Raw genomic sequence first — 19,926 nt, 5'->3', positions numbered from 1 at the left:
TATTCATCCACCCCCCACCAATGCTCACTGTTCATCCAGAGGCAGCATCGATCGGCTTCAGTTAGCAGCAGTAGTGAAGGAATCGCTTGATCGGGTTCAGTTAACAGCCATCGATCGATCGCTCGGGTTCAGTAACGCGTAGCCTGCAGTGCAATCGCTCGAGTTCAGTAGGCGAACGCCTCGCTTGGGTTCAGTTAGAGCCCAACGCCTTGCACCCATGCGGCATGCGTGTACGAGAGAAACACGCTCCGTGCATCTCTCGGCCCCGACCACCCATCGTAACCGGGAACACCCCATGGTTTTTTCCGTCATGGACGACCCAAAGAATGTCATGCAGCTGCGTCTCCGGCCCGCCCAGGACGAAAAGCCCATTTTCTGTCATGATTTTTTGTCATAGAAGTAGGAGCCCACCACATCTATGATGATACCGGGTTTTGTCACAATTATCGTCATAGAAGTATCATAAGTATGCCAAAAAAATCGTTCGACCGAAAATGTCACGGATGTGTCTTTTTTTGTAGTGCCCTCTTTTGGAGAAATACAACGTCGAGCCACGCCAGTAACACTCTCTCTATAGAACTGTCCATTAATCACTGTGAAAGCCTTGGACCTGCAGACAATCTGATGTGCTTCAACTTCATCTTCTGGAAGCTCCTGCCCGACAAGATACGCAATGTATGGCACTGTCCTGTCGGGGGTGATCACCAGGATCTCCATAACCAAATCAATAACTGCTGGTATATGGATTTCAGTCGGATTGGAAAGACTTATTACTTGGGGAGGTTCTTCAGTAAAGGGATCTTTTTTCACTCATGGGGAATGGAGATGCTCAAGAAACACATTGCTAGGGATAGGTTTCCGAGTGGAACCTATTTTTGCCAGATCGTCGACTGCTTGATTCTTGATTCGGGGAATATGGTGGAGCTCCAAACCCTCAAACTTTTTATCCAACTTCCTTACTACGTTACAATATCCAGTCATGGCAGGGTTTCTGACATCCCACTCCTTCATCACTTGATTGACCACCAAATCCGAGTCACGGTAGACCATCAGGCGACGGACGCCAAGTGAAATGGCAATACGCAACCCGTAGAGAAGTGCTTCATACTCAGCTTTGTTATTGGAGGAATCAAAGTGAATCTGGAGGACATAACTGATTTTATCACCTCTTAGGGACACCAGGACTACTCCGGCACCAGAGCCATTCAACATCTTAGATCCATCAAAAAACATAGTCTAGTGTTCTGGGTGAACTTGAGTCGGCCGTTGTTGCTCAATCCATTCAGCCAAGAAATCTATGAGCGCTTGAGATTGGATCGCCTTCTTTGCTTCAATCTTGATATCCAGAGGGAGAAGTTCAATTACCCACTTAGCCACTCGACCGGTTGCATCCCGATTGTTCATGATTTCAGACAAAGGAGTATCACTAACGACTAAAATCGAGTGGTCTTGGAAATAATATGCAACTTTCTTTAAAGTCAAGTAAATTCCATAAACAAGCTTCTGGTAATGTGGATACCTCTGCTTGGATGGAGTCAAGACTTCGGAGATATAATACACTGAACGTTGAAATTTATAGGCTTTGCCTTCTTCCTCTCGCTCGACAATGAGCACTGTGCTGATAATTTGACCTATAGCTGCGATATATAAGACTAGAGGCTCTTTGCTGTTCGGAGCAGCAAGCACCGGTTGGGTGGAAAGTAGGGCTTTGAGCTCTAAAAATGTTGCTTCGGCTTCGGGAGTCCACTCAAATGTATCGGACTTTTTCATCAGTCAGTAAAGAGGCAGCGCCTTCTCACCGAGACATGAAATAAATTGACTCAATGCAGCAAGATAACCTGTGAGCTTCTGAACGTCATGCACACGCACAGGGCGTTTCATTTGGAGAATTTCACCAATTTTCTCGGGGTTAGCATCTATCCCTCGTTCAGAAACAAGAAAACCGAGTAACTTTCCACTGGGTACTCTGAAGACGGATTCAACTTAATGTCATACCTTCTCAGATTGGCGAAGGTTTCAGCAAGATCAGTCAGCGGGTTGGAACCTTTGCGTGACTTCACCACGGTATCATCCATATACGCCTCCACATTCCAACTGATCTGAGTGAGCAGGCACTTCTGAATCATGTGCATGAATGTGGCCCCAGCGTTTTTAGACCAAAAGGCATGATGACATAGCAAAAACACCCGAATGGGGCGATGAAGGTTGTTGTTATTTCATCTAGCCTGAACAGTCGGATCTGACGGTATCTGGAATATGCATCTAGAAAAGACAAACGCTCACACCCCGCAGTCGAGTTGACTATCTGATCGATGCGGGGGAGCGGAAAATGATCTTTCAGGCAGGCCTGGTTGATATGCTTGAAGTCAATGCACATACAAAGCGACTTATATTTCTTGGGAACCATGATGACGTTGGCGAGCCACTTGGAGTGGTATATCTCACGGATGAACTCAGCTGCCAAGAGCCGAGCCACTTCCTCGCTAATCGCCTTCCTATTCTCCGAGGCGGACCGACGAAGATGTTCCTTGATAGGTTTAACTTTAGGGTCGACACGCAAACGGTGCTTAGCCAGTCCCCTGGGTACACCTGGCATGTCTAATGGTTTCCATGCGAAGATGTTCCAGTTCTCACGGAGGAACTAGATGAGCGTGGCTTCCTATTTGCTGTCGAGTGTCGTTGAGATGTGGGTCGGAGCAGCTGTGGGATCTTCCGAGTGAATGTGAACTGGTTTCATCTCATCGGCCGACTGAAATGCAAACTCTGAAGCAGGCTTCTTGGAACGGAGCAAATCACTCAGATCTGCATTCTTCTTGTATTCTTCCAGTTCAACCACTGCCATTTTCTCATCAGCGATCTTGGACCCCTTTTGGAGGCACTCCTCTGCTCTCTGTCTGTTCTCAGTGACCATGATCACACCTTTAGGCCCAGGCATCTTCGGCTTGAGATACACGTAACATGGACGGGACATTAAACGAGCATACGTCGGCCTGCCCAGGATAACATGATAGGCACTGTGGAAATCTACCACTTCAAATGTCAACTTTTCCTTGCAAAAATTCTTTGAATCACCGAAAACCACATCTAGAGCAATCTGCCCGAGTGATTTCGCCTTCTTCCCTGGTATGACCCCGTGGAACTGCATGTTGCTCTCACTGAGTCGGGACATCATAATGCCCATCCCCTGGAGGGTTTCTGCATACAGAATGTTCAATCCACTGCCACCATCCATGAGAACTTTACACAATCGAGTGCCTCCAACCACTAGGTCGACCACCAAAGCTTGTCGCCCGGAGGTAGCAACGTGAGCTGGGTGATCCAACTGATCGAAGGTGATAGGAGTCTTTGACCACTTGAGGTATGTTGTAGTTGCCGGAGCAACCATGTTCACCTCTCTATTGATGACTTTCAGTCAACTTTTGCTCTCAACGTCAACAAAAATCATCAAAGTTGCATTGACCTTCGGGTAATAATCTGCCTTTTCTTCATCTTCATCCTTATCAGAGCTTTTCTCACTCTACTGCCCTTGACGGAACTGCTGGATAAGGATTCTGCATTGTCGAGTGGTGTGTTTAGGCACAATCAAGTTGCCTTCCTCATCCTTCTTCGTGTGAATGGGACACGATAAATCGAGGACATCCTGGCCTGACCAATCCTTCATCTTCTTGGGTACCCATTGTCCTTTGGGCTTTCCCTTGAACTTCCCTTGGGTATTCATCACTGCAGCTTCAGCCTGGCCTGCGGCTTTAGCCTTGCGTTTCTGCTTCCAACTAGGATTTCCGCCTCTAGCATCGGGGTTGACTGTCTTCCCCTTGCCATTATAGAGTTGGACCTCCTCTTCACCATTGGCGTACCGAGTGGCTATTTCCATCATCCGATTCAGAGTCATGGCCCCGGAGCGACCAAATTTCAGTGTGAGCTCTCTATACCATACGCCTTCCTTGAAAGCGCAGACTACTTGGTGCTCTGAAACATTCTCCGCCAGATGGTGAAGTGTAGTCCATCGCTAGATGTAATCCCTCAAAGTTTTGTTCGGCTTCTGGACACAATGTTGCAACCCAGACAACCCAGCGGGACGCTTGCAAGTGCCTTCAAATGTCTTGATAAACACTTGGGCCAAGTCTTCCCAACAAAATATGCTGGCAGGAGCCAACTGATTCAACCAGGCCCTAGCTGAGCCTTCAAGCATCAAGGGCAAATGCTTCATGGCTACCTCATCATTGCCACCACCAATCTGCACTGCCACTCAGTAATCCTCCAACCACGTGTTTGGCTTTGACTCGCCTGTAAACTTGCTTACTCCTGCAGCCAATCTAAAGTTGGGAGGAATCTCAGCAGCTCGTATGGCTCTACTGAAACACTCGGGTCCAGAGACATACGCTCTGTTCCCACTCAGGTAATCTCTGTCCAAACCTTCTTTGTGAGCTCTGCCTCTGTCAACCAGGCCCTGCACAAGGACTGACCTTGCATCAAACCCGGGCTCTCGGGGGTCGACTAGGATCCTCCGCTCGTCGCCGTATGGACGCCTGTCATCATACCGCCGGGGCGCATACGAACCACCCCTTGGAGGGGGCGTAGGCACACGATGGCGGTCATCACGGTGGTATCGAGGGTCAAACTACCCGTGGCCTCGTCGCAGGTGCTGGTCCTGGCGATAACCACGATCTTCACGCCACGGAGGCGATCTCGGGCTTTGTGCCGACTGAACTATGTCTGCCACGACTGACCTGCTGTGAATCCTATTGCATGATTGAGAAACATCTAAGTTCTGCTCCCCGACCTCCTTGAGCAGCGCCCTAATCTGTTGTAAGCCTCTTCCAGCTTCGGAACAGGACGGCTAGATTGAATCTGCAATACGCGCATCTGCTGCAACATTCTGGATCGGAGTTCGGTATATCGGACACTCATCCTGAGGTCCAGTCGGAAACAATTGCCGATGCCGTCGACTGGAACTGGGAATATGTCTGCGAGCGCGGTCGTTGAGTGCTTGCTGAAGATCCTCCAAGCGTGCACGCTCAGCCAGAGTGGCTACGCGCGCAACCTCCAAGGCCCGAGCCTCGGGGATCTCCCCGACGACGGGGGTCTGGAGAGCTTCCAAGGCCTGATCATGTCTGCGCTTCAACTTCTCCCTCTGCTCTGCAGTGAGGGCTTCTGGATGGTATGCGTCATTGTCGCGCGACGGACCGCCGCTACCACCCGCACCACAGGGAAACCCCGATGGGTTGCGCTGTGAACCAACCATGAGGACCTCCGGCGCAGGGTCGTTGCTTTCGCACTAAGAAAGGGTATCCGAGTGGCCAGTCGATAGATCGAACATGCCATAAAGGGACTCACCGGGCTCGATTGCCGCAATTTGAGGTGTGTCCGACTGACGAGCCACCGCGTGCTTCGCCCAACCGCTAGAGCCGCGAGCGACCGGATTTCTTGCGGCGACGGGCCGTGGGAAGCGAAGACGCCATGGGAGCCGACCGATACTGACTCGACGACTGCCGTAGGAGGATGCCGCAGGCACTCGCGCGAAAGTGCGCTACCCCATGAATAGGGAGTGCCTCGACGTCGAGGGGGGCCTCCTGAAGCCAGGCCGAATCATCGGCGATGAAGGCGAGCGCGCCGAGACGGATCTCGCGGCCTAGAGACAATCCACCACCGGAAACCATGTCGAAGGAAATCGAAGATCGCAACCTCGCCGGAAGTTGCTAAGACGCCTGCCCCACGGTGGGCGCCAACTATCGTGGGAACAGATCTGACAGTATAGATAGGGGGTACGTAGGAGAGGGCAGAGTCCTAGCTACGCCGAAGTTGTACACTCGGTTTTATGAGTTCAGGCCCCTCTCGAAGGAGGTAACAACCCTACGTCTCGGTGCCATGGAGGCTTGTTGATTGGAGTGTTGAGTTAAGGGGGTGCGAACCCTTGTGCCAGAGGGGAGGGGTGGCTTATATAGAGTGCGCCGACCCCTCATCGTCCTCAGTTACGCAAGGGTGCAATGAGGGAGTAAAGTCATGTACGTTACTGGTAACGCCTATGTTTAATGACCTTTATGGTGGCGGAGGGAATGACCGGCCGTTGCTATCTACAGGTGACCTTAGGCCTTCTGTCTTTCGAGTGGATTCTTGTCTTCCAGTGACATAACGACGGTCGAGTGGAATTGGGATATCTGAGTGGAATCGTTTGTCGAGTGGATTGCACTTCATGAGGATTTCAGTCGGTATCTTCTGTTAAACCTTGTAGGCCTTGGCCTCTTCTGTGATGTCCTTGAAAAGGGCATGTAGGTCAGGCCTAAGACCCTACCCTAGGTACATGTCATCGTCACCAGTCGCAGCGGGGAGGGGAGGGGGGCTCGCCGGAGAGGCTACCTCACTATCTATCTTAGTGTTCAGGGCGGGGGCAGTGGTCGCCGGCGGTGGGGGGCGCGGTGGTGGGCGGTCGCGTGGGAATTCACCGGAGAAAAAGCTCGGCGCGGGGGGCCTAGAGGGATGGCCGGTGCGGTACCGGACCAGCGATGAGGAGTGGTTTCCGGGAAGGCGGGGCGGTGAGGTGGTGCCGGCTGCGGGCGGCGACTGACAAGAGATGAAAAAGTGCTAGCCATTCCCGAAACAAAAACCGTGCGGGTGCCCAAATAAAACATTTTGTAGTACTAGTATAATCTCGCTCGTGTTGCGTGGGTAATGCCAACTGCCCTCGACCCGCCGCTTCCGCCCTCCCGACTCCCGACCGGCGGAGATGGCGGTCCCGGGAGGAGGTGCCGCCGCCGCGCTCGCTCTGACCCTCCTCCTCCTCCTCTGCTCCTGCGTTTCCGGCGCGGCCCACGCCTCCTCCGCCCTCCGCCACGCCGTGCCGCGCGGCGACGGCGGCGGCGGACTCTGCGGGCAGCTGCTCCTGCCGCTGGGCTACCCGTGCACCGAGCACACCGTACGTACGTTCCCTGCTGCTAGTATATGGAGTACTACACATCTTCCTCTTCCTCCCATCCCTCCCCTCTCGGTTCCTCCACTGGTGATTACTCTCGTGCTTCTTGTACCAATTTCAACCATTTCCCCCAGCGAAGCGAATGGAAGGGGGGAGGGAGGGTTGTTTACTCGTTGACTTATCCGTATGGAGTTAAGCCACGATTGTCTCCGGATAGTAATCGAACAGCTAGCCTAGCAACCAAGGTAGATCGGGGAGAGCCGAATTATTCTGTGTCCGTACGTAGGCTTGCGTGCATTCACACGGCAGTGTCCTTCTGTTTTCTTGCCAGGTGAAAATGAAATGGCTGAGATACTATTTTGGTCCCAGTTGGGCTTGTGTAGAGCCACCAAAGTGTGTTTCTCAAGTCCCGCTCCAAGAGAAGAAAATGCAATCGTCGTAGGAAAAAAAAAGCAACAAATGTAAGAGTGTGTCAACTGGAGCAGCAATTACTTGTGTCATGGAGCTCCTTTACTACTCTCAGGCAAAGTAGTAGCCCATATCCTTTGTTTCAACTCCAAGCAAAAGACAAGCGTACTGGCTGACTGTGCTTACACTCCTCTTCTTCGATTCCTAGTTTCAGGACACAGCTCTACAGTAGGCATTGTCACATCCATCTTGAGTAAACATACTTCCACTAAAGCTGGCTTGTGATATGGCTCCGACTTGCTGACACCATTCTATGGTGCAAATACCCGCTTGCAGGTTCATTTCTTTAGCACAGATGTCTTGCGATAATGTAACCAACTATTGACAAATCATTGACTGCACAATCATCCTGGTACCACATGGTACATGGTGGTGGCGCTTCTGCGCACGGTGACGCCAGAGGGAAGAAAGAGGGGTCTTGATATTTCGATTTAAAACACTATTAATATCCTATAGTGAGAGCTTCTCGCTGGCCAAAACTAATGTGTACGTGTATTTATATCAATTAGTCTTGAAGGAATTTTGCCAAACGCCATGAACCTTTTCTAAAAACTTAATGTCCTTCTTTTCCTTCCATTCCTGCTTTTAAAGTTCATCAAGTATGAATTGTAACAGAAAGCTCCCCCTGTTACTGACATGTAGAGTAGCTGGCACTCTTTTGTATATGGATCCTAATTTTTTTGCCTTTTTAGGTTGAAACAAACGATGGCTTTCTTCTGTCTCTTCAGCATATTCCACATGGCAAAAATGGAGTTGCAGACAATACTGGACCTCCAGTTTTTCTTCAACATGGTCTTTTTCAGGTTCTTTCTCATTACAGCCATCTTTACTTAGCTTTTGATTATATCGTGTTACAGTTGCAATTTGTTCCATACCTGGATGTTTCATTAGATAATGCAGTTCTTATCTTCAAACTTCAATTGCCATAATCACTGCTCAATCGCATCAGCCTCTATTTTTAAATGTTTTTGCTTTATCTATATCCTTGACAGGGAGGAGACACATGGTTCATAAATTCTGTTGAACAGTCGCTTGGATATATCCTTGCTGATAATGGCTTCGATGTTTGGATTGGAAATGTTCGTGGAACACGTTGGAGTAAAGGCCATTCAACTTTCACTGTGCATGATAAGGTGAGTATACTCTATAGGAAGTTACATAATGAACACCACTTTCTGCAAACAAGGAATGAATTGGGTATGTACAGTAAGTCTTCTGATTTGATCATTCACCCAATTGCATGGTAGCAAAAATAATTTGAGTTGACCTCTATAGAACCTGGAAGTTACTCGGAAGATTTTCATTATTGAAATTGTGGATGAAATTGCATAACATGCCTGCTTTTGGTGCTTTAAGACACAAATACAGATCATAATGTGCTTCCTGACCTGTCCATGGTCCCTATGGTTTAGGCTCGCTTGTCAGCGGTGAGCTTTTCCGAAGCTTTTTCTAGTTTTGGATATACAGTTGTAAGCACATTCTAGCCATAATAAATGCAGTTAGTAAAGTTCCTGTATGTAACTAGATTTCATTGTGCGGACAGCACAACACAGCTCAGCAACTACAAACTAGTTCTACTCTTTGATTCTGACCAAATCCTGTGGGAGCTTTGCAGCTTTTCTGGGATTGGAGCTGGCAAGAGCTTGCTGAATATGATCTTCTGGCAATGTTGAGCTACGTGTATACAGTTAGGCAGTCCAAAATTTTGTATGTGGGGCATTCACAGGTAAGCTGTTTGGGGTTCGATTGAGAAATGTTTGTTGTGAATCCAAAAATTTGTGATAATAAATATTTTCCTTTTCTTGTAGGGAACTATTATGGGTTTGGCTGCTTTTACATTGCCTGAAATCACAAAGATGATTAGCGCTGCTGCACTTCTTTGTCCAATTTCTTACCTTGATCATGTTAGTGCTAGTTTTGTTCTCAGAGCAGTTGGCATGCATCTTGACCAGGTGCTTTACTATTCTTTGAATAAATCCACCAAATAAATGCCATAACTTCCAAACTGACTTATGGTGAGCTTTGACATAGATGCTTCTTACCATGGGCTTCCATCAGCTGAACTTCCGGAGGTATGGCACTTCTTTCCCGAGCCTTCCTTTTTTTCTCTTTGGGTGTAATTGTAATTGTCCAACTCGATGAACAGCGATATGGGAGTTCAAATAGTAGATTCTATATGCGATGATGGACATGTGGACTGCAACAATTTGCTGTCTTCGATAACAGGTATTATATTGTTTCTTTCGGATTTGTTATAGATTTTTACTTGCTATAAAGAAAAGATGAGATTGGCCTAAATTTGATATTGCTTGAGTTCTACTGTTCTGTTGTCCAAACACACATTTTATATGCACTAGAACATAACCATTCCCGAATAATCCAGATACTGAAACTGTGTATATTATAAGCTACTGAGCTTGTAAGGCATTTGTGCTCACAATTTTTATCTTGAGAAAATGCAATAGTCTTGTGTCTGATAACTCGATAGATAGAAAAAGTAATATGTCAACGGGCCTTTGAATAGACTGAAACACCCAGAACACGAACCACGCCTTAAGCGGTAAGCTCCGCCGGTGATGACACCTGTAGGCCAGTCACACCTGCCTTACCCTACAAACTTGCCTTTGTCTACCAGCATAACGATGCCGGGTTTGTCACTGTTGAAGGCAGCAGCGTTCGCTGCTTCCAGATGATGATGGTGGATTATCACGGACAGATTCGATGTCGTAATAATGCACCATATATTATCACACAGACAGATTTGATGGCAATGGTGATGGATTGCAAGATTAGGTGTTTAAAAGGCATGTCAACAATGTTATGTTAATTTGTGGAGCCTAGACCAGTTCCTGTGCATGCCAGGTTATGCTTGAACTTTTATCGGGGGTCTGCTCTCATCCAATTAGAGTACTGACATTCTCAGTTTTGAGTTTAATTTCAAGAGTGCAGTTAAATTTCTATTTTGAGTTTCAGTAATTGTAGAATTCACATTCCATGATACTTCTGATAGTGGCACACAAGTTTTACATCTCAAAGCAAAGTCAAACTGTTTGTTCTAAGCTAGTAGTATCCTTTTTTATTAGAACTGAGATATAATTACCCATTTAATTATCTAGATGGATCACAACATCATGGATGTAGATGAATGAACTAACACAATTTAGCTGTGCTGGCTGCTTATGCTGTGGCATATTTGAGCCACCGCCAAGTTAACTTTCTGTTTCAAGTTTCAGTAATAGTAGAATTCACATGCCATGGTACTTCTGATAGTGGCACACAAGTTTACATCCTGAAACAAAGTTGAACTGTCTGTTCTAAGTTAGTGTCTCTCTTCATTGGAAATGCACACGAATAGAATTACCTATTTAAGATCTAAATAGATCACATCATAAGGGATGTTGATGAATGAACTAACACATTTTAGCTGTGCTGACTGCTTATGCTGTGGTATATTTGAACTGCATTCTTAATTTCTTGTTGTTTTGATTTAATTCATTTACTTTTTTCAGGGGAAAATTGTTGCTTCAATGGATCGCGGATTGACCATTACTTGGAGTATGAACCTCATCCATCATCAACTAAAAATTTGCATCATCTTTTTCAGAGTACGTTTTCTCATGTCTAATTCTTAAGTTGTTTAGACAATATGTCTTGGAACATTATATTCCCTTACTTTGTACTACCTCTGTACAGCCTACAAAAACGTCTTATATTTCGATACGGAGGGAGTAGTTTATAACTGAGAGTTGCAAACAGTGCATACATCAGCCTCCATTTCTTCAATCCTTTTGAATATGTTATGCACTTGCGCTTGCATGCAAGCACTTTTGATCTTTCTGATGGGCATTCATCTCCATAATCTTAAAAGTGTAGAATGCAGGCAAGTTAATTGATTTATAGCTGTAGGAATTTGAAAGAGTGGTTTCTAGAGTGGCATCGCATAGAATTCCCTCCATGGACCATTATTGTCCAAGCATGTATCAGTAACCCAGGACTCTTCCCATCTGCCATCTCATAGCTGTGATGGTGGATGTATAATCTCCAAGACCATTGGATGATGTAGATTTGCACAACCAATGGTGAGGATTTCAATCGCTTCCCCAACTGTTCAGACATGGTCGAGTAGCTAGTAAACTTAACACTTGATTAGGATATGCGTTTGTACCAGTTTGAGGTACGAAGTTGATTGGGTACTGTTAGGAGAATAGTTTATAAAGATCAGCTCAGCACAGCTGAGAAGTTGATGGATGATAACGAAAATATGGCATACTTCTACCATTCACTTTAGTCCACGGTAGAGAAAGGTTATTATTTATTTATCATTTTATCTGGAAAAAACCTCACAAGAGTACCTGTTGCTATGAGCTCAAGCACAATTCCAAATTGAGAAATTGGTTATGCACCACTAAAAGATTCCCAGTTATGATGCATAGCATCAAATAGCAACAAGCAAAATTCCAAATTGAGAAATTGGTTAGAGCATCTCCAACAGACGCATGGTAGCGCGGCACGCTAAATTTTTTTTGCAGCGCTGAAATAGTGTTTTTGCGCATGGGAGGTTTACCAGACGCACAAAAACACGGCGCCCAACCTGGCGGCCCCACATGCAGCTGCCCGCACGCACAAGCCGGCGCCCTAAATTTGCAGCCCCGCAGCCCGCGTGCGCTAAATTTACAGCTCCGTTTTTGTGCGTGCTCTATTTTACAGCTTCTGCTGGAGCGTTGTTTTTGGTCGCGCGCGCGCTATATAGGCATCTTTCCCAGCGCGCGGCTTATATAGCGCCTCTGTTGAAGATGCTCTTATGCACTACTAAAAGATTCCCAGTTATGGTACGTAGCATTAAAAGCTTTCAGTTCACTTGAATACCATCCAAGTTCGTTAGTATCAACCCAACTGCTATTTACTTTGTGCTTGGACCAGCATCAAAGTACCAAACAGTATGAATTAACTAAGGCAACTCTACAGAGTTTCATTAGTTGCAGTTGCTTTGCTGCTAAAATTATGACTGTTTCGTTAGTTGAGCATACAACTTCCTTTGTTGCTATGATATTGAATTTAGCTCATTTCTGAAAGCATGAGTGTTGCTTGCAGAAATAATTACTGGCTAATTAGAACAGTCTTTCCAGTCATCTTAAAGCAGGGATTTTATTTCGTCTATGCAGTGATCAGGAAAGGCACTTTCGCAAGGTATGACTACGGATTGTTGGGAAACCTAAGGCGTTACGGTCGGCTGTCACCCCCTCCGTTTGACCTAAGCAGCATACCGGAATCACTGCCAATGTGGATGGGATACGGTGGTCTTGATGCATTGGCTGATGTCACCGATGTTGAGCGTACGGTCAAAGAGCTGAGATCTACGCCAGAGCTGATGTACATTGGTGGCTACGGCCACATTGATTTCGTCATGAGCGTGAAGGCCAAAGATGATGTTTATGTCGACCTGATGCGGTTCCTTCGCCTTAGGGCAAATGGATCATTGCACAGTAGCTACTAGGACTCCACGCTGGTGTGTGTAATACAGATGTACAGTTCTTTTCTTTTCTGGATTTACGATTGACAGTGCCATTATTTATGTATATTATGAGATTGTACATCTCAAGAAATAATGTAGTATGAACCTGTATATAAGCTTGCTGGGTTGTGCAATCACTTGTGTGGCCATTGGTTCCTCCTGTGTATTAATATAGTACGCACTCCAGAAAAGAAAAGGAACTGTACATACTTTTTTAGAGGTAATTGCACTAGAGACACGGGAACTTGTACCACAAAATCACTTAGTCCACTAAGTTGCAGAATGATATGGACTAGTCCATTAACTTCTCTGATCGCGTTCGAGAGGGTTGACCATGTGCTCGCATGTTGAGCACGCGACGTTTTGTGCGCCTCGGCTAATACAGGAAATTCTGCAAAAATCCTCCCTGAAGTTACTAGAATCACATAACTGCATAATAAAATCGTCGAAATGGTGTTATGATGTGTCCCTATAGTGTGGTTGTCTACTAGTACAAGACATTTCTCGTCACTTCGTCAATCTCAAGATCCGTCGACTCAAATTTTCATGTTCATATGAATGAATGGGCATGCGAGTATGCTAGCGTCTATTTTGTATTGTATTTCTAGTAAAAAAGAGTTAGTAGACTAGGCATTAAGCAATTCTGCAACTTAAGTGGCCTAAATCGTTACTGAAAGGCAGTGTAAACCAATGCAATTGCTTTTTTCATAGAGAGGGTACAACTCGAGAGTAAAATGCATCGTAAGTCCAAAAATTATTAAACGTGTGTCACTTCAGTTTTATAACTTTGAAACTGCAGCTTTAGACCCTAAACTATTGTAGGTGTGTCAGTTTAGTCCTGTAACTTTAAAACTATAGTTTTAGGCCCTAAAACTATTGGAGGTGTGTAAGTTTAGTCCTATAACTTTGAAACTGCGGTTTTGAGTCCCACGTGGCCATACTCATGCCCAACAACAACTTGCACGACCAGCTCTATGACAAGGGTGTTGGGGCAACGACGATGTCATGAGAGAGAGGTATGGCGTCTTCCATCCACTAATAGGAAAAGGCCTACTAATGGCGCATCGGTTTTGCCTACTAATGGCGCACTACCGGTGCGCCATTAGTAGCACGCCATTAGAATTTTTTACTAATGGCGCACCACTGGTGCGCCATTAGTATCTGGTATACTAATGGCGCACCTGGCAGTGCGCCATTAGTGTGTAACTCCATGCGCCATTAGTATGCCTCCCGGGGGGTCATATGTAACCATGTGCTTTGTCACACTAATGGCGCACTCTGCCTTGATGCGCCATTAGTATCCTTTGGCATACTAATGGCGTACTTTGCCTTGATGCGCCATTAGTATGAATATTTGTTTGTTTGTTTGTTTTTTTGCTTTTCTGATTTTTGCACAGGTTACAAAATATATTATTGGACAGAATATAGACAGCAGCACACAGCGACATCAGATTCATCGAATACAATAGAAGATTAGTCTCCGAATACAATCATCATATTAGTCTCCGAATTCAAAAGACCGAACAAAGATAAAACATTACAAGTCTCAAGACCGCGAGTATCGAGTTTGTCTTCACATTACAAGTCGATATCGATCATCTAAACTACCATCACATAAAAGAGAGTTGTGGTCATCACGATGAGCATCATCGCAATCAAACTGGTCCTCATCCGGTTCCTCCAACGCTCCCTCCTCTCTCCCGCTAGATAGCGGGCATATCTAGATTCGGCCTCCGCCCTAGTGGTGTACCCTTTGTAACTGTTACCGCTAAAACGGTGAACCTGTCTCCGACACTCCTCCCAGTCGTCGTAGACTCCGGGAACCTTACCCTTGTACTTGAGTGAATTCCTCCTTGACGGTGCGGAGCGCATTCGGACGCCGATCCTTCCTTTGCTTCTTCGATTGGCTGCCATCTGTGTGTGCGCCGCCATCATCAGTGGTGGCATCCTCGGCGGCACCATCAGTGGTGTCATCCCCGACGCCACTAGGGGTTGTGTAATCAGGATCGGTGTCTTCCGCGGCGTCCTCATAGCGGTGAGGTTGTTCCTCCGTCTCCTGGGACAGCTCCCAGAATTGCTTGCCGCCCGAACCACCAGCCTCATCGTTGTGGGCCATGTTTCGCTCTAAATAGGAAAAAAGTTTGGTCAAAAAGTTGGTTATTGTCAAGGAACAAGATCATGGTCTCATCATTTAGGGTTTGTCGACACCGAGGCACCCTAAAAGCCTAAGCTTTCATCATTTAGGATTTGTCGACGCCGAGGCACCCTAAAAGCCTAAGCGTACATCATTTAGGTTCTCATCGACACCGAGACATCCGGGGCAGACAAGTTAAGTTTTCATCATTTAGGGTTTATCGATGCCGAGGCACCCTAGGTTGGGCCTAATCACTTGGCACTAATCACTTGGCTCTATTGCCACCTATGTTGGGTTTATCATCTAGGGTTTATCGATGCTAAGGAGAATTCTAAGTTGGGCCTAATCACTTGGCTCTATTGCCACCTATGGTTTAATGCAGCAAGAATGGTGGGGCAGTTGATCCTACTTAACTAAGTACTAAGATACCCCGGCCCATGCATTAGTCGCAAGTACCCCATATGTCATATTTTTAGCAAAGTCATGCTAAAATTCACGGAAAATTTCAGCATGACCTTTGCTGAAAATAGGACATATGGAGTACCCGAATTTACCGGAACGGAAGTTAATCAACATTCCGACAAACTCAAGGGCCTCTCGGGGTACCTGCAAATTCATCACGACACGATGGTCGGAGACACGACCTTTGCAAAATGGTCGGAGACACGATGGTCTTTCTCAATGTGATCAATTGATGGATCAACACATAAAACATGTCCAATAAATATGATTTATAGAGTCAACATCAGTATGAATATATATAAAGTTTTTCTTCATCAGCCAGGCCCATGCAAGTAACTGCATCCAGCAACTATTTCTGCTACTATGTAATTAACTACACTCTGTGTTTATAGATTCATTTCAGATGAGATCAGATTGAGCTCCAACTGTAGCTGCAGCTGAGGGATCCATGAGCCATCATGCCAGCCAGCCAGCCAGGAAATAAACTTTACTTTCCAAAGGAAATAAAATACAATGCATACATACATACTTAAGCAGGTAGATAGATAGATAGATAGATAGATGAGCATGTTCAGTTTACAAGAATGAATATAAACAAGCAAAGAATGCATGCAAGTTTAAAGTAAAACGTTTCAGTTAATGCAAGTACTCCTCTTGCTCTCTACTTTCTCTCTTCTCTTCTTCAGTTAATTAACTGAATTTTACTGATGTTGTTGTTAACTGAATTTTAATCAGCTGCTGAAGAACACCTTCAGTTTCGTCAGATATAGGTGTAGTTTTCAGAAACAGGAGGGCCCACGTCTCCCCTCCTGGACGTTTCTGAAACAGGAGGGCCCATGTATCCCCTCTGGAGTTTTCGAGGGCCCACGTCTCCCCTCCAAAGGGCAGGACGTTTGAGTTTTCAAGGCAACTCCCCACGTCTCCCCTCCACTGGCAACTCCCCACGACGTAGAGGGGGTTTTCTTCCCACGTCCAGGTAACTCCCCTCCTATTCCATTGCCGCTCCATCTTCCTCCCTCTGCCTCCCTCCTCATTCCATTGCCACTCCATCTTCCTCCCTCTACCTTCCTCTGCCTCCAGCATCAAGCAACTCCCCTCTGCCTCCACCATCGCTGGCCAGGAGGGCAATGGCGGAGGAATCATGGAGCAACTCCCCTCCGTCTGCCAAGAGAATGGCGGAGGCATCGTGGAGCAACTCCTCTCCGTCTGCCAAGCATCACCGTGGTGAGGCGTCTGGCAAGGAGCCGCTGGTGGTCGACGACGACGTTCCGGTCCCCGGGCAGAAGCGGGACTACACCGTGCCGCTCAAGGTTGATATCCACCTGAAGGAGCCGCTGGATGTCGTATGCACCAGCAATCCAGACGAAGCCGACAAGATGATCCGCAAGATGAGGAGGAGGCTCGGCGGCATGCTTTCTCAGAATATCGGCGTTGATGTCGAGTATACCAGGGAAGACAAACCTCCGCAAATTGCTGCAGTTCTGCAGTTATGCGTGGAGGATCTCGTCCTGGTATACCACATCACCGCGGCAACCAAATGGTAAAAACATCCAGTTCTGAAGTTTCTGTCTAATTAGTAGTTGCTGAAGTAGATGCAATAGTTATGAAGTTCTGAAGTAGATGCAATACTAGTTCTGAAGTTCTGAAGTTTCTGAAGTTCTGAAGTTTCGTTTTAATTAGTAGTTTCTGAAGTTTTTGAAGTTTTTGAAGTTTCTGAAGTAGATGCAATAGTTCTGAAGTTCTGAAGTAGATGCAATACTAGTTCTGAAGTTATGAAGTTTCTGAAGTTCTGAAGTTTCGTTTTAATTAGTAGTTTCTGAAGTTTTTGAAGTTTCTGAAGTAGATGCAATAGTTCTGAAGTTCTGAAGTAGATGCAATACTAGTTCTGAAGTTATGAAGTTTCTGTCTAATTAGTAGTTTTTTGGTGATCATATAGAATGTTGTCTACAAGTTTTTGTGATCATTTAGTAGCTGTTATGAATGTTGTCTTGTAATGCAAAAGATTGCAAAAAATACATCATTGAGATGTTATGCTTGCTGTTTTGATCATACAGAATGTTGTCTTGTAGTTGTTGTGATCATTTAGTAGTTGTTGTGATCATACTGTTTTAACTGAATTTTGGTCAGAACTGAAGATGCTATTTTAACTGAATTTTGCTTCAACTGAACCCATTATAATTCTGTAGTTTCTGAAGTTTTTGAAGTAGATGAATTTGATGCACCAGATTAATTTGATGCAGGCCCAAGGAACTCGGCCCGCTCCTGCAGGAGAAGAAGCTGTACACCTTTGTTGGCTTCTGCATTAGAGGCGACAAGAAGAAGCTGAAGTTGTCTAGTTTGGAGATCAACCCCGACAAGTACGTCGACTTGCAGCGCAAATGGAGAGTTCCAAACAAGGGAAAGAAGTGGCAGTCTTTGGCTGAGTTTGCAGCCAGCCTCATCCACCCATCCTACTCAAAAATGAAGCAGAAGATCGACAAGAATTCGGACCACCTACTATGGGGGGACAGCCCACTGCCAAACAAGCTCATCGAGTACGCCGCGAAAGATGCGTACGTCACCTACGAGGCATGGAAGAAAATCGAAATCACCAAAGAAGGTTTGGAGCTCTGGCAAGAGGCGGAGGATCATTGGGATGGCCCCTACTATTGGGGATATTGAGTTGTTTGTGGTATTGGGATGACCCCTACTACTATGTCTCAGTTTGTAGTTATGTGGTTGGACAAGTTTGCTTTTGTTATGTTGAACAAATTTGCTTTTGTTATGTTGAACAAGTTTGCTTTTGTAATGATGAACAAGTTTGCTTTGGTTGTCAGTTGACATCATCTCATCGCTGAGCATGGTTTAGTTTTACCTTTATCTATTTATTATTTAGGCAGAGCTATTCAGGCATGGAAGATATAATCATCCTTATGGTGAGGATCGCAATGTTTTTAGCTTCCAAGTTTCTAATGACACATGATCTTTCCAACCACATAACTTAACTGCAAACATTTCCCCTGTAAATTGTAGTTACACATTCCAACCAATACCTGCAGGTTGTAATTTCATACTGAATGACCATCAATGACTAAGTGAAGCAAATAATTGCTATGCATTTCTTGGCACGCGAGAAGGAAGAGGGGAGAGGAGGCGGAGCTCACCGGGGAGGCGCAAGGAGGCCCTGCGACAGCTTAGTAGCAACAGAGGTGGCCGAAGTTGGGGAAGACAGCGGCGACCCGAGGAAGAAGAGGTGGAGGGGGGGTGGAGGGGTCGAGCGCCATCGCGCCTTGGTTCCGCGACTCGCCGGCCCGGTGTTGAAGCAGATTCTGCCCGCCGCCTTGCCTGTCGCCTCGCACGGTGGAGCTCGAGGGCTGGGAAGGCGAGGGAGGGGGTGGGTGGGTGCGGTGAAGGCGAGGGAGGGGGTGGATTGGGAGCAGACGATGATGGAGGGCAGGGCAGGGGCTGACTGGGGGCGGCGGCGGCATGGGTCGGGGCAGCGCGCGGGTGGATCTGGTGGCGAGAGAGAGAGGGTCGAAGGGGATCTGGTGAGAGGGAGGGAGGATAGCTAGGGGGAGGGTTCTAATGGCGCACCGTCCAGTCGTGCGCCATAAGTATGACTATTCTAATGGCGCACCACCCCTCGGTGCGCCATTAGAATTTTGTTTTAATCTAGCCCACTAACCATATCTACAACCTAACCCTATCTACAATAGAACCCACCCACTAGCCCGATTGGTCAGCATGCAACACACACACCAGGAGGTCCTGGGTTCGATTCCTAGGCTCCCCAATATTTTTTTATGCATTTTAAATGCTGTTTTTTATATTTATTTGTGTTTAAATATGTTCAAACTTGTTTAAATCATAACAGTAATATTTTTTATAAAAACAGTAATAATTTTTTAAAAAATATGTTCAAATTTCTTACTTGAAAATATCATCGGCGGCGGCGGTGGAGCGGGGGAGGGTGCGGGGATCGAGATCGAGATGGAGGGGGAATTGAGATCGAGATGGAGGGGGATCGAGATCAAGTGTCCTCATGAATTCAAAAAGTGCCCATGAAATTTAAAAATATTCATGATATCAAAAAGTTCCCATGAAATACAATCGAGAAATGAAGACTACGATTTAAATACAATCGATCTTAGCTAGCTATCTGTTCACATATCTTCTTGCCCTTCTTTTTCGCAAATGGAGTTCTTTTGTGGAACGGACGTCCTTTAGGTAGGGTGGTCCTGCTTCTTCCTGTGGTGTGTGCTGCTACTTCATCCTCGTCGTCATGTTCGATCTTCGGGTCACCGTACTTGTCGAAGTCTTGCTCATTGGCTACTCCATCCATTCCGATGATCTTCCTTTTGCCTCTCCTCACGACAACACGACTGGGCTTTGGCGGGTCGGTAATGAAGAAGCATTGGTCCACTTGGGAAGCCAGTACCCATGGCTCATTTTTCGCGGTGACGT

General features: G+C 46.3%; 1 protein-coding gene across 1 annotated transcript; it reads left to right on the top strand.

Annotated features, from left to right (window-relative positions):
* Positions 1 to 6,619: 6,619 nt before the first annotated feature.
* LOC123111466 (triacylglycerol lipase 1) lies at positions 6,620 to 13,024 on the top strand. Its single transcript, XM_044532269.1, has 9 exons — positions 6,620 to 6,910; positions 8,068 to 8,178; positions 8,368 to 8,508; positions 8,991 to 9,101; positions 9,184 to 9,327; positions 9,407 to 9,447; positions 9,522 to 9,601; positions 10,885 to 10,980; positions 12,538 to 13,024. Exons 1-9 carry the CDS (start codon positions 6,722 to 6,724, stop codon positions 12,867 to 12,869), a joined length of 1,245 nt encoding a protein of 414 aa, XP_044388204.1. The 5' UTR covers positions 6,620 to 6,721; the 3' UTR covers positions 12,870 to 13,024.
* The last annotated feature ends 6,902 nt before the right edge of the window (positions 13,025 to 19,926 follow it).

This window comes from Triticum aestivum, chromosome 5B (genome assembly GCF_018294505.1).
Source record: "Triticum aestivum cultivar Chinese Spring chromosome 5B, IWGSC CS RefSeq v2.1, whole genome shotgun sequence".
Taxonomy (NCBI): domain Eukaryota; kingdom Viridiplantae; phylum Streptophyta; class Magnoliopsida; order Poales; family Poaceae; genus Triticum; species Triticum aestivum.
Note: the sequence above shows the minus strand (reverse complement) of the source record. Positions and strands in the feature narration are given on the sequence as shown.

What these genes read in the sequence shown, in the direction of transcription:
- LOC123111466 (XM_044532269.1), top strand. Translation starts at nt 6,722, where the DNA reads ATGGCGGTCCCGGGAGGAGGTGCCGCCGCCGCGCTCGCTCTGACCCTC. An exon ending in TGTATGTGGGGCATTCACAG is followed by an intron (nt 9,102 to 9,183) that starts GTAAGCTGTTTG and finishes CTTTTCTTGTAG; the next exon opens with GGAACTATTATGGGTTTGGC. An exon ending in CATCAGCTGAACTTCCGGAG is followed by an intron (nt 9,448 to 9,521) that starts GTATGGCACTTC and finishes CTCGATGAACAG; the next exon opens with CGATATGGGAGTTCAAATAG.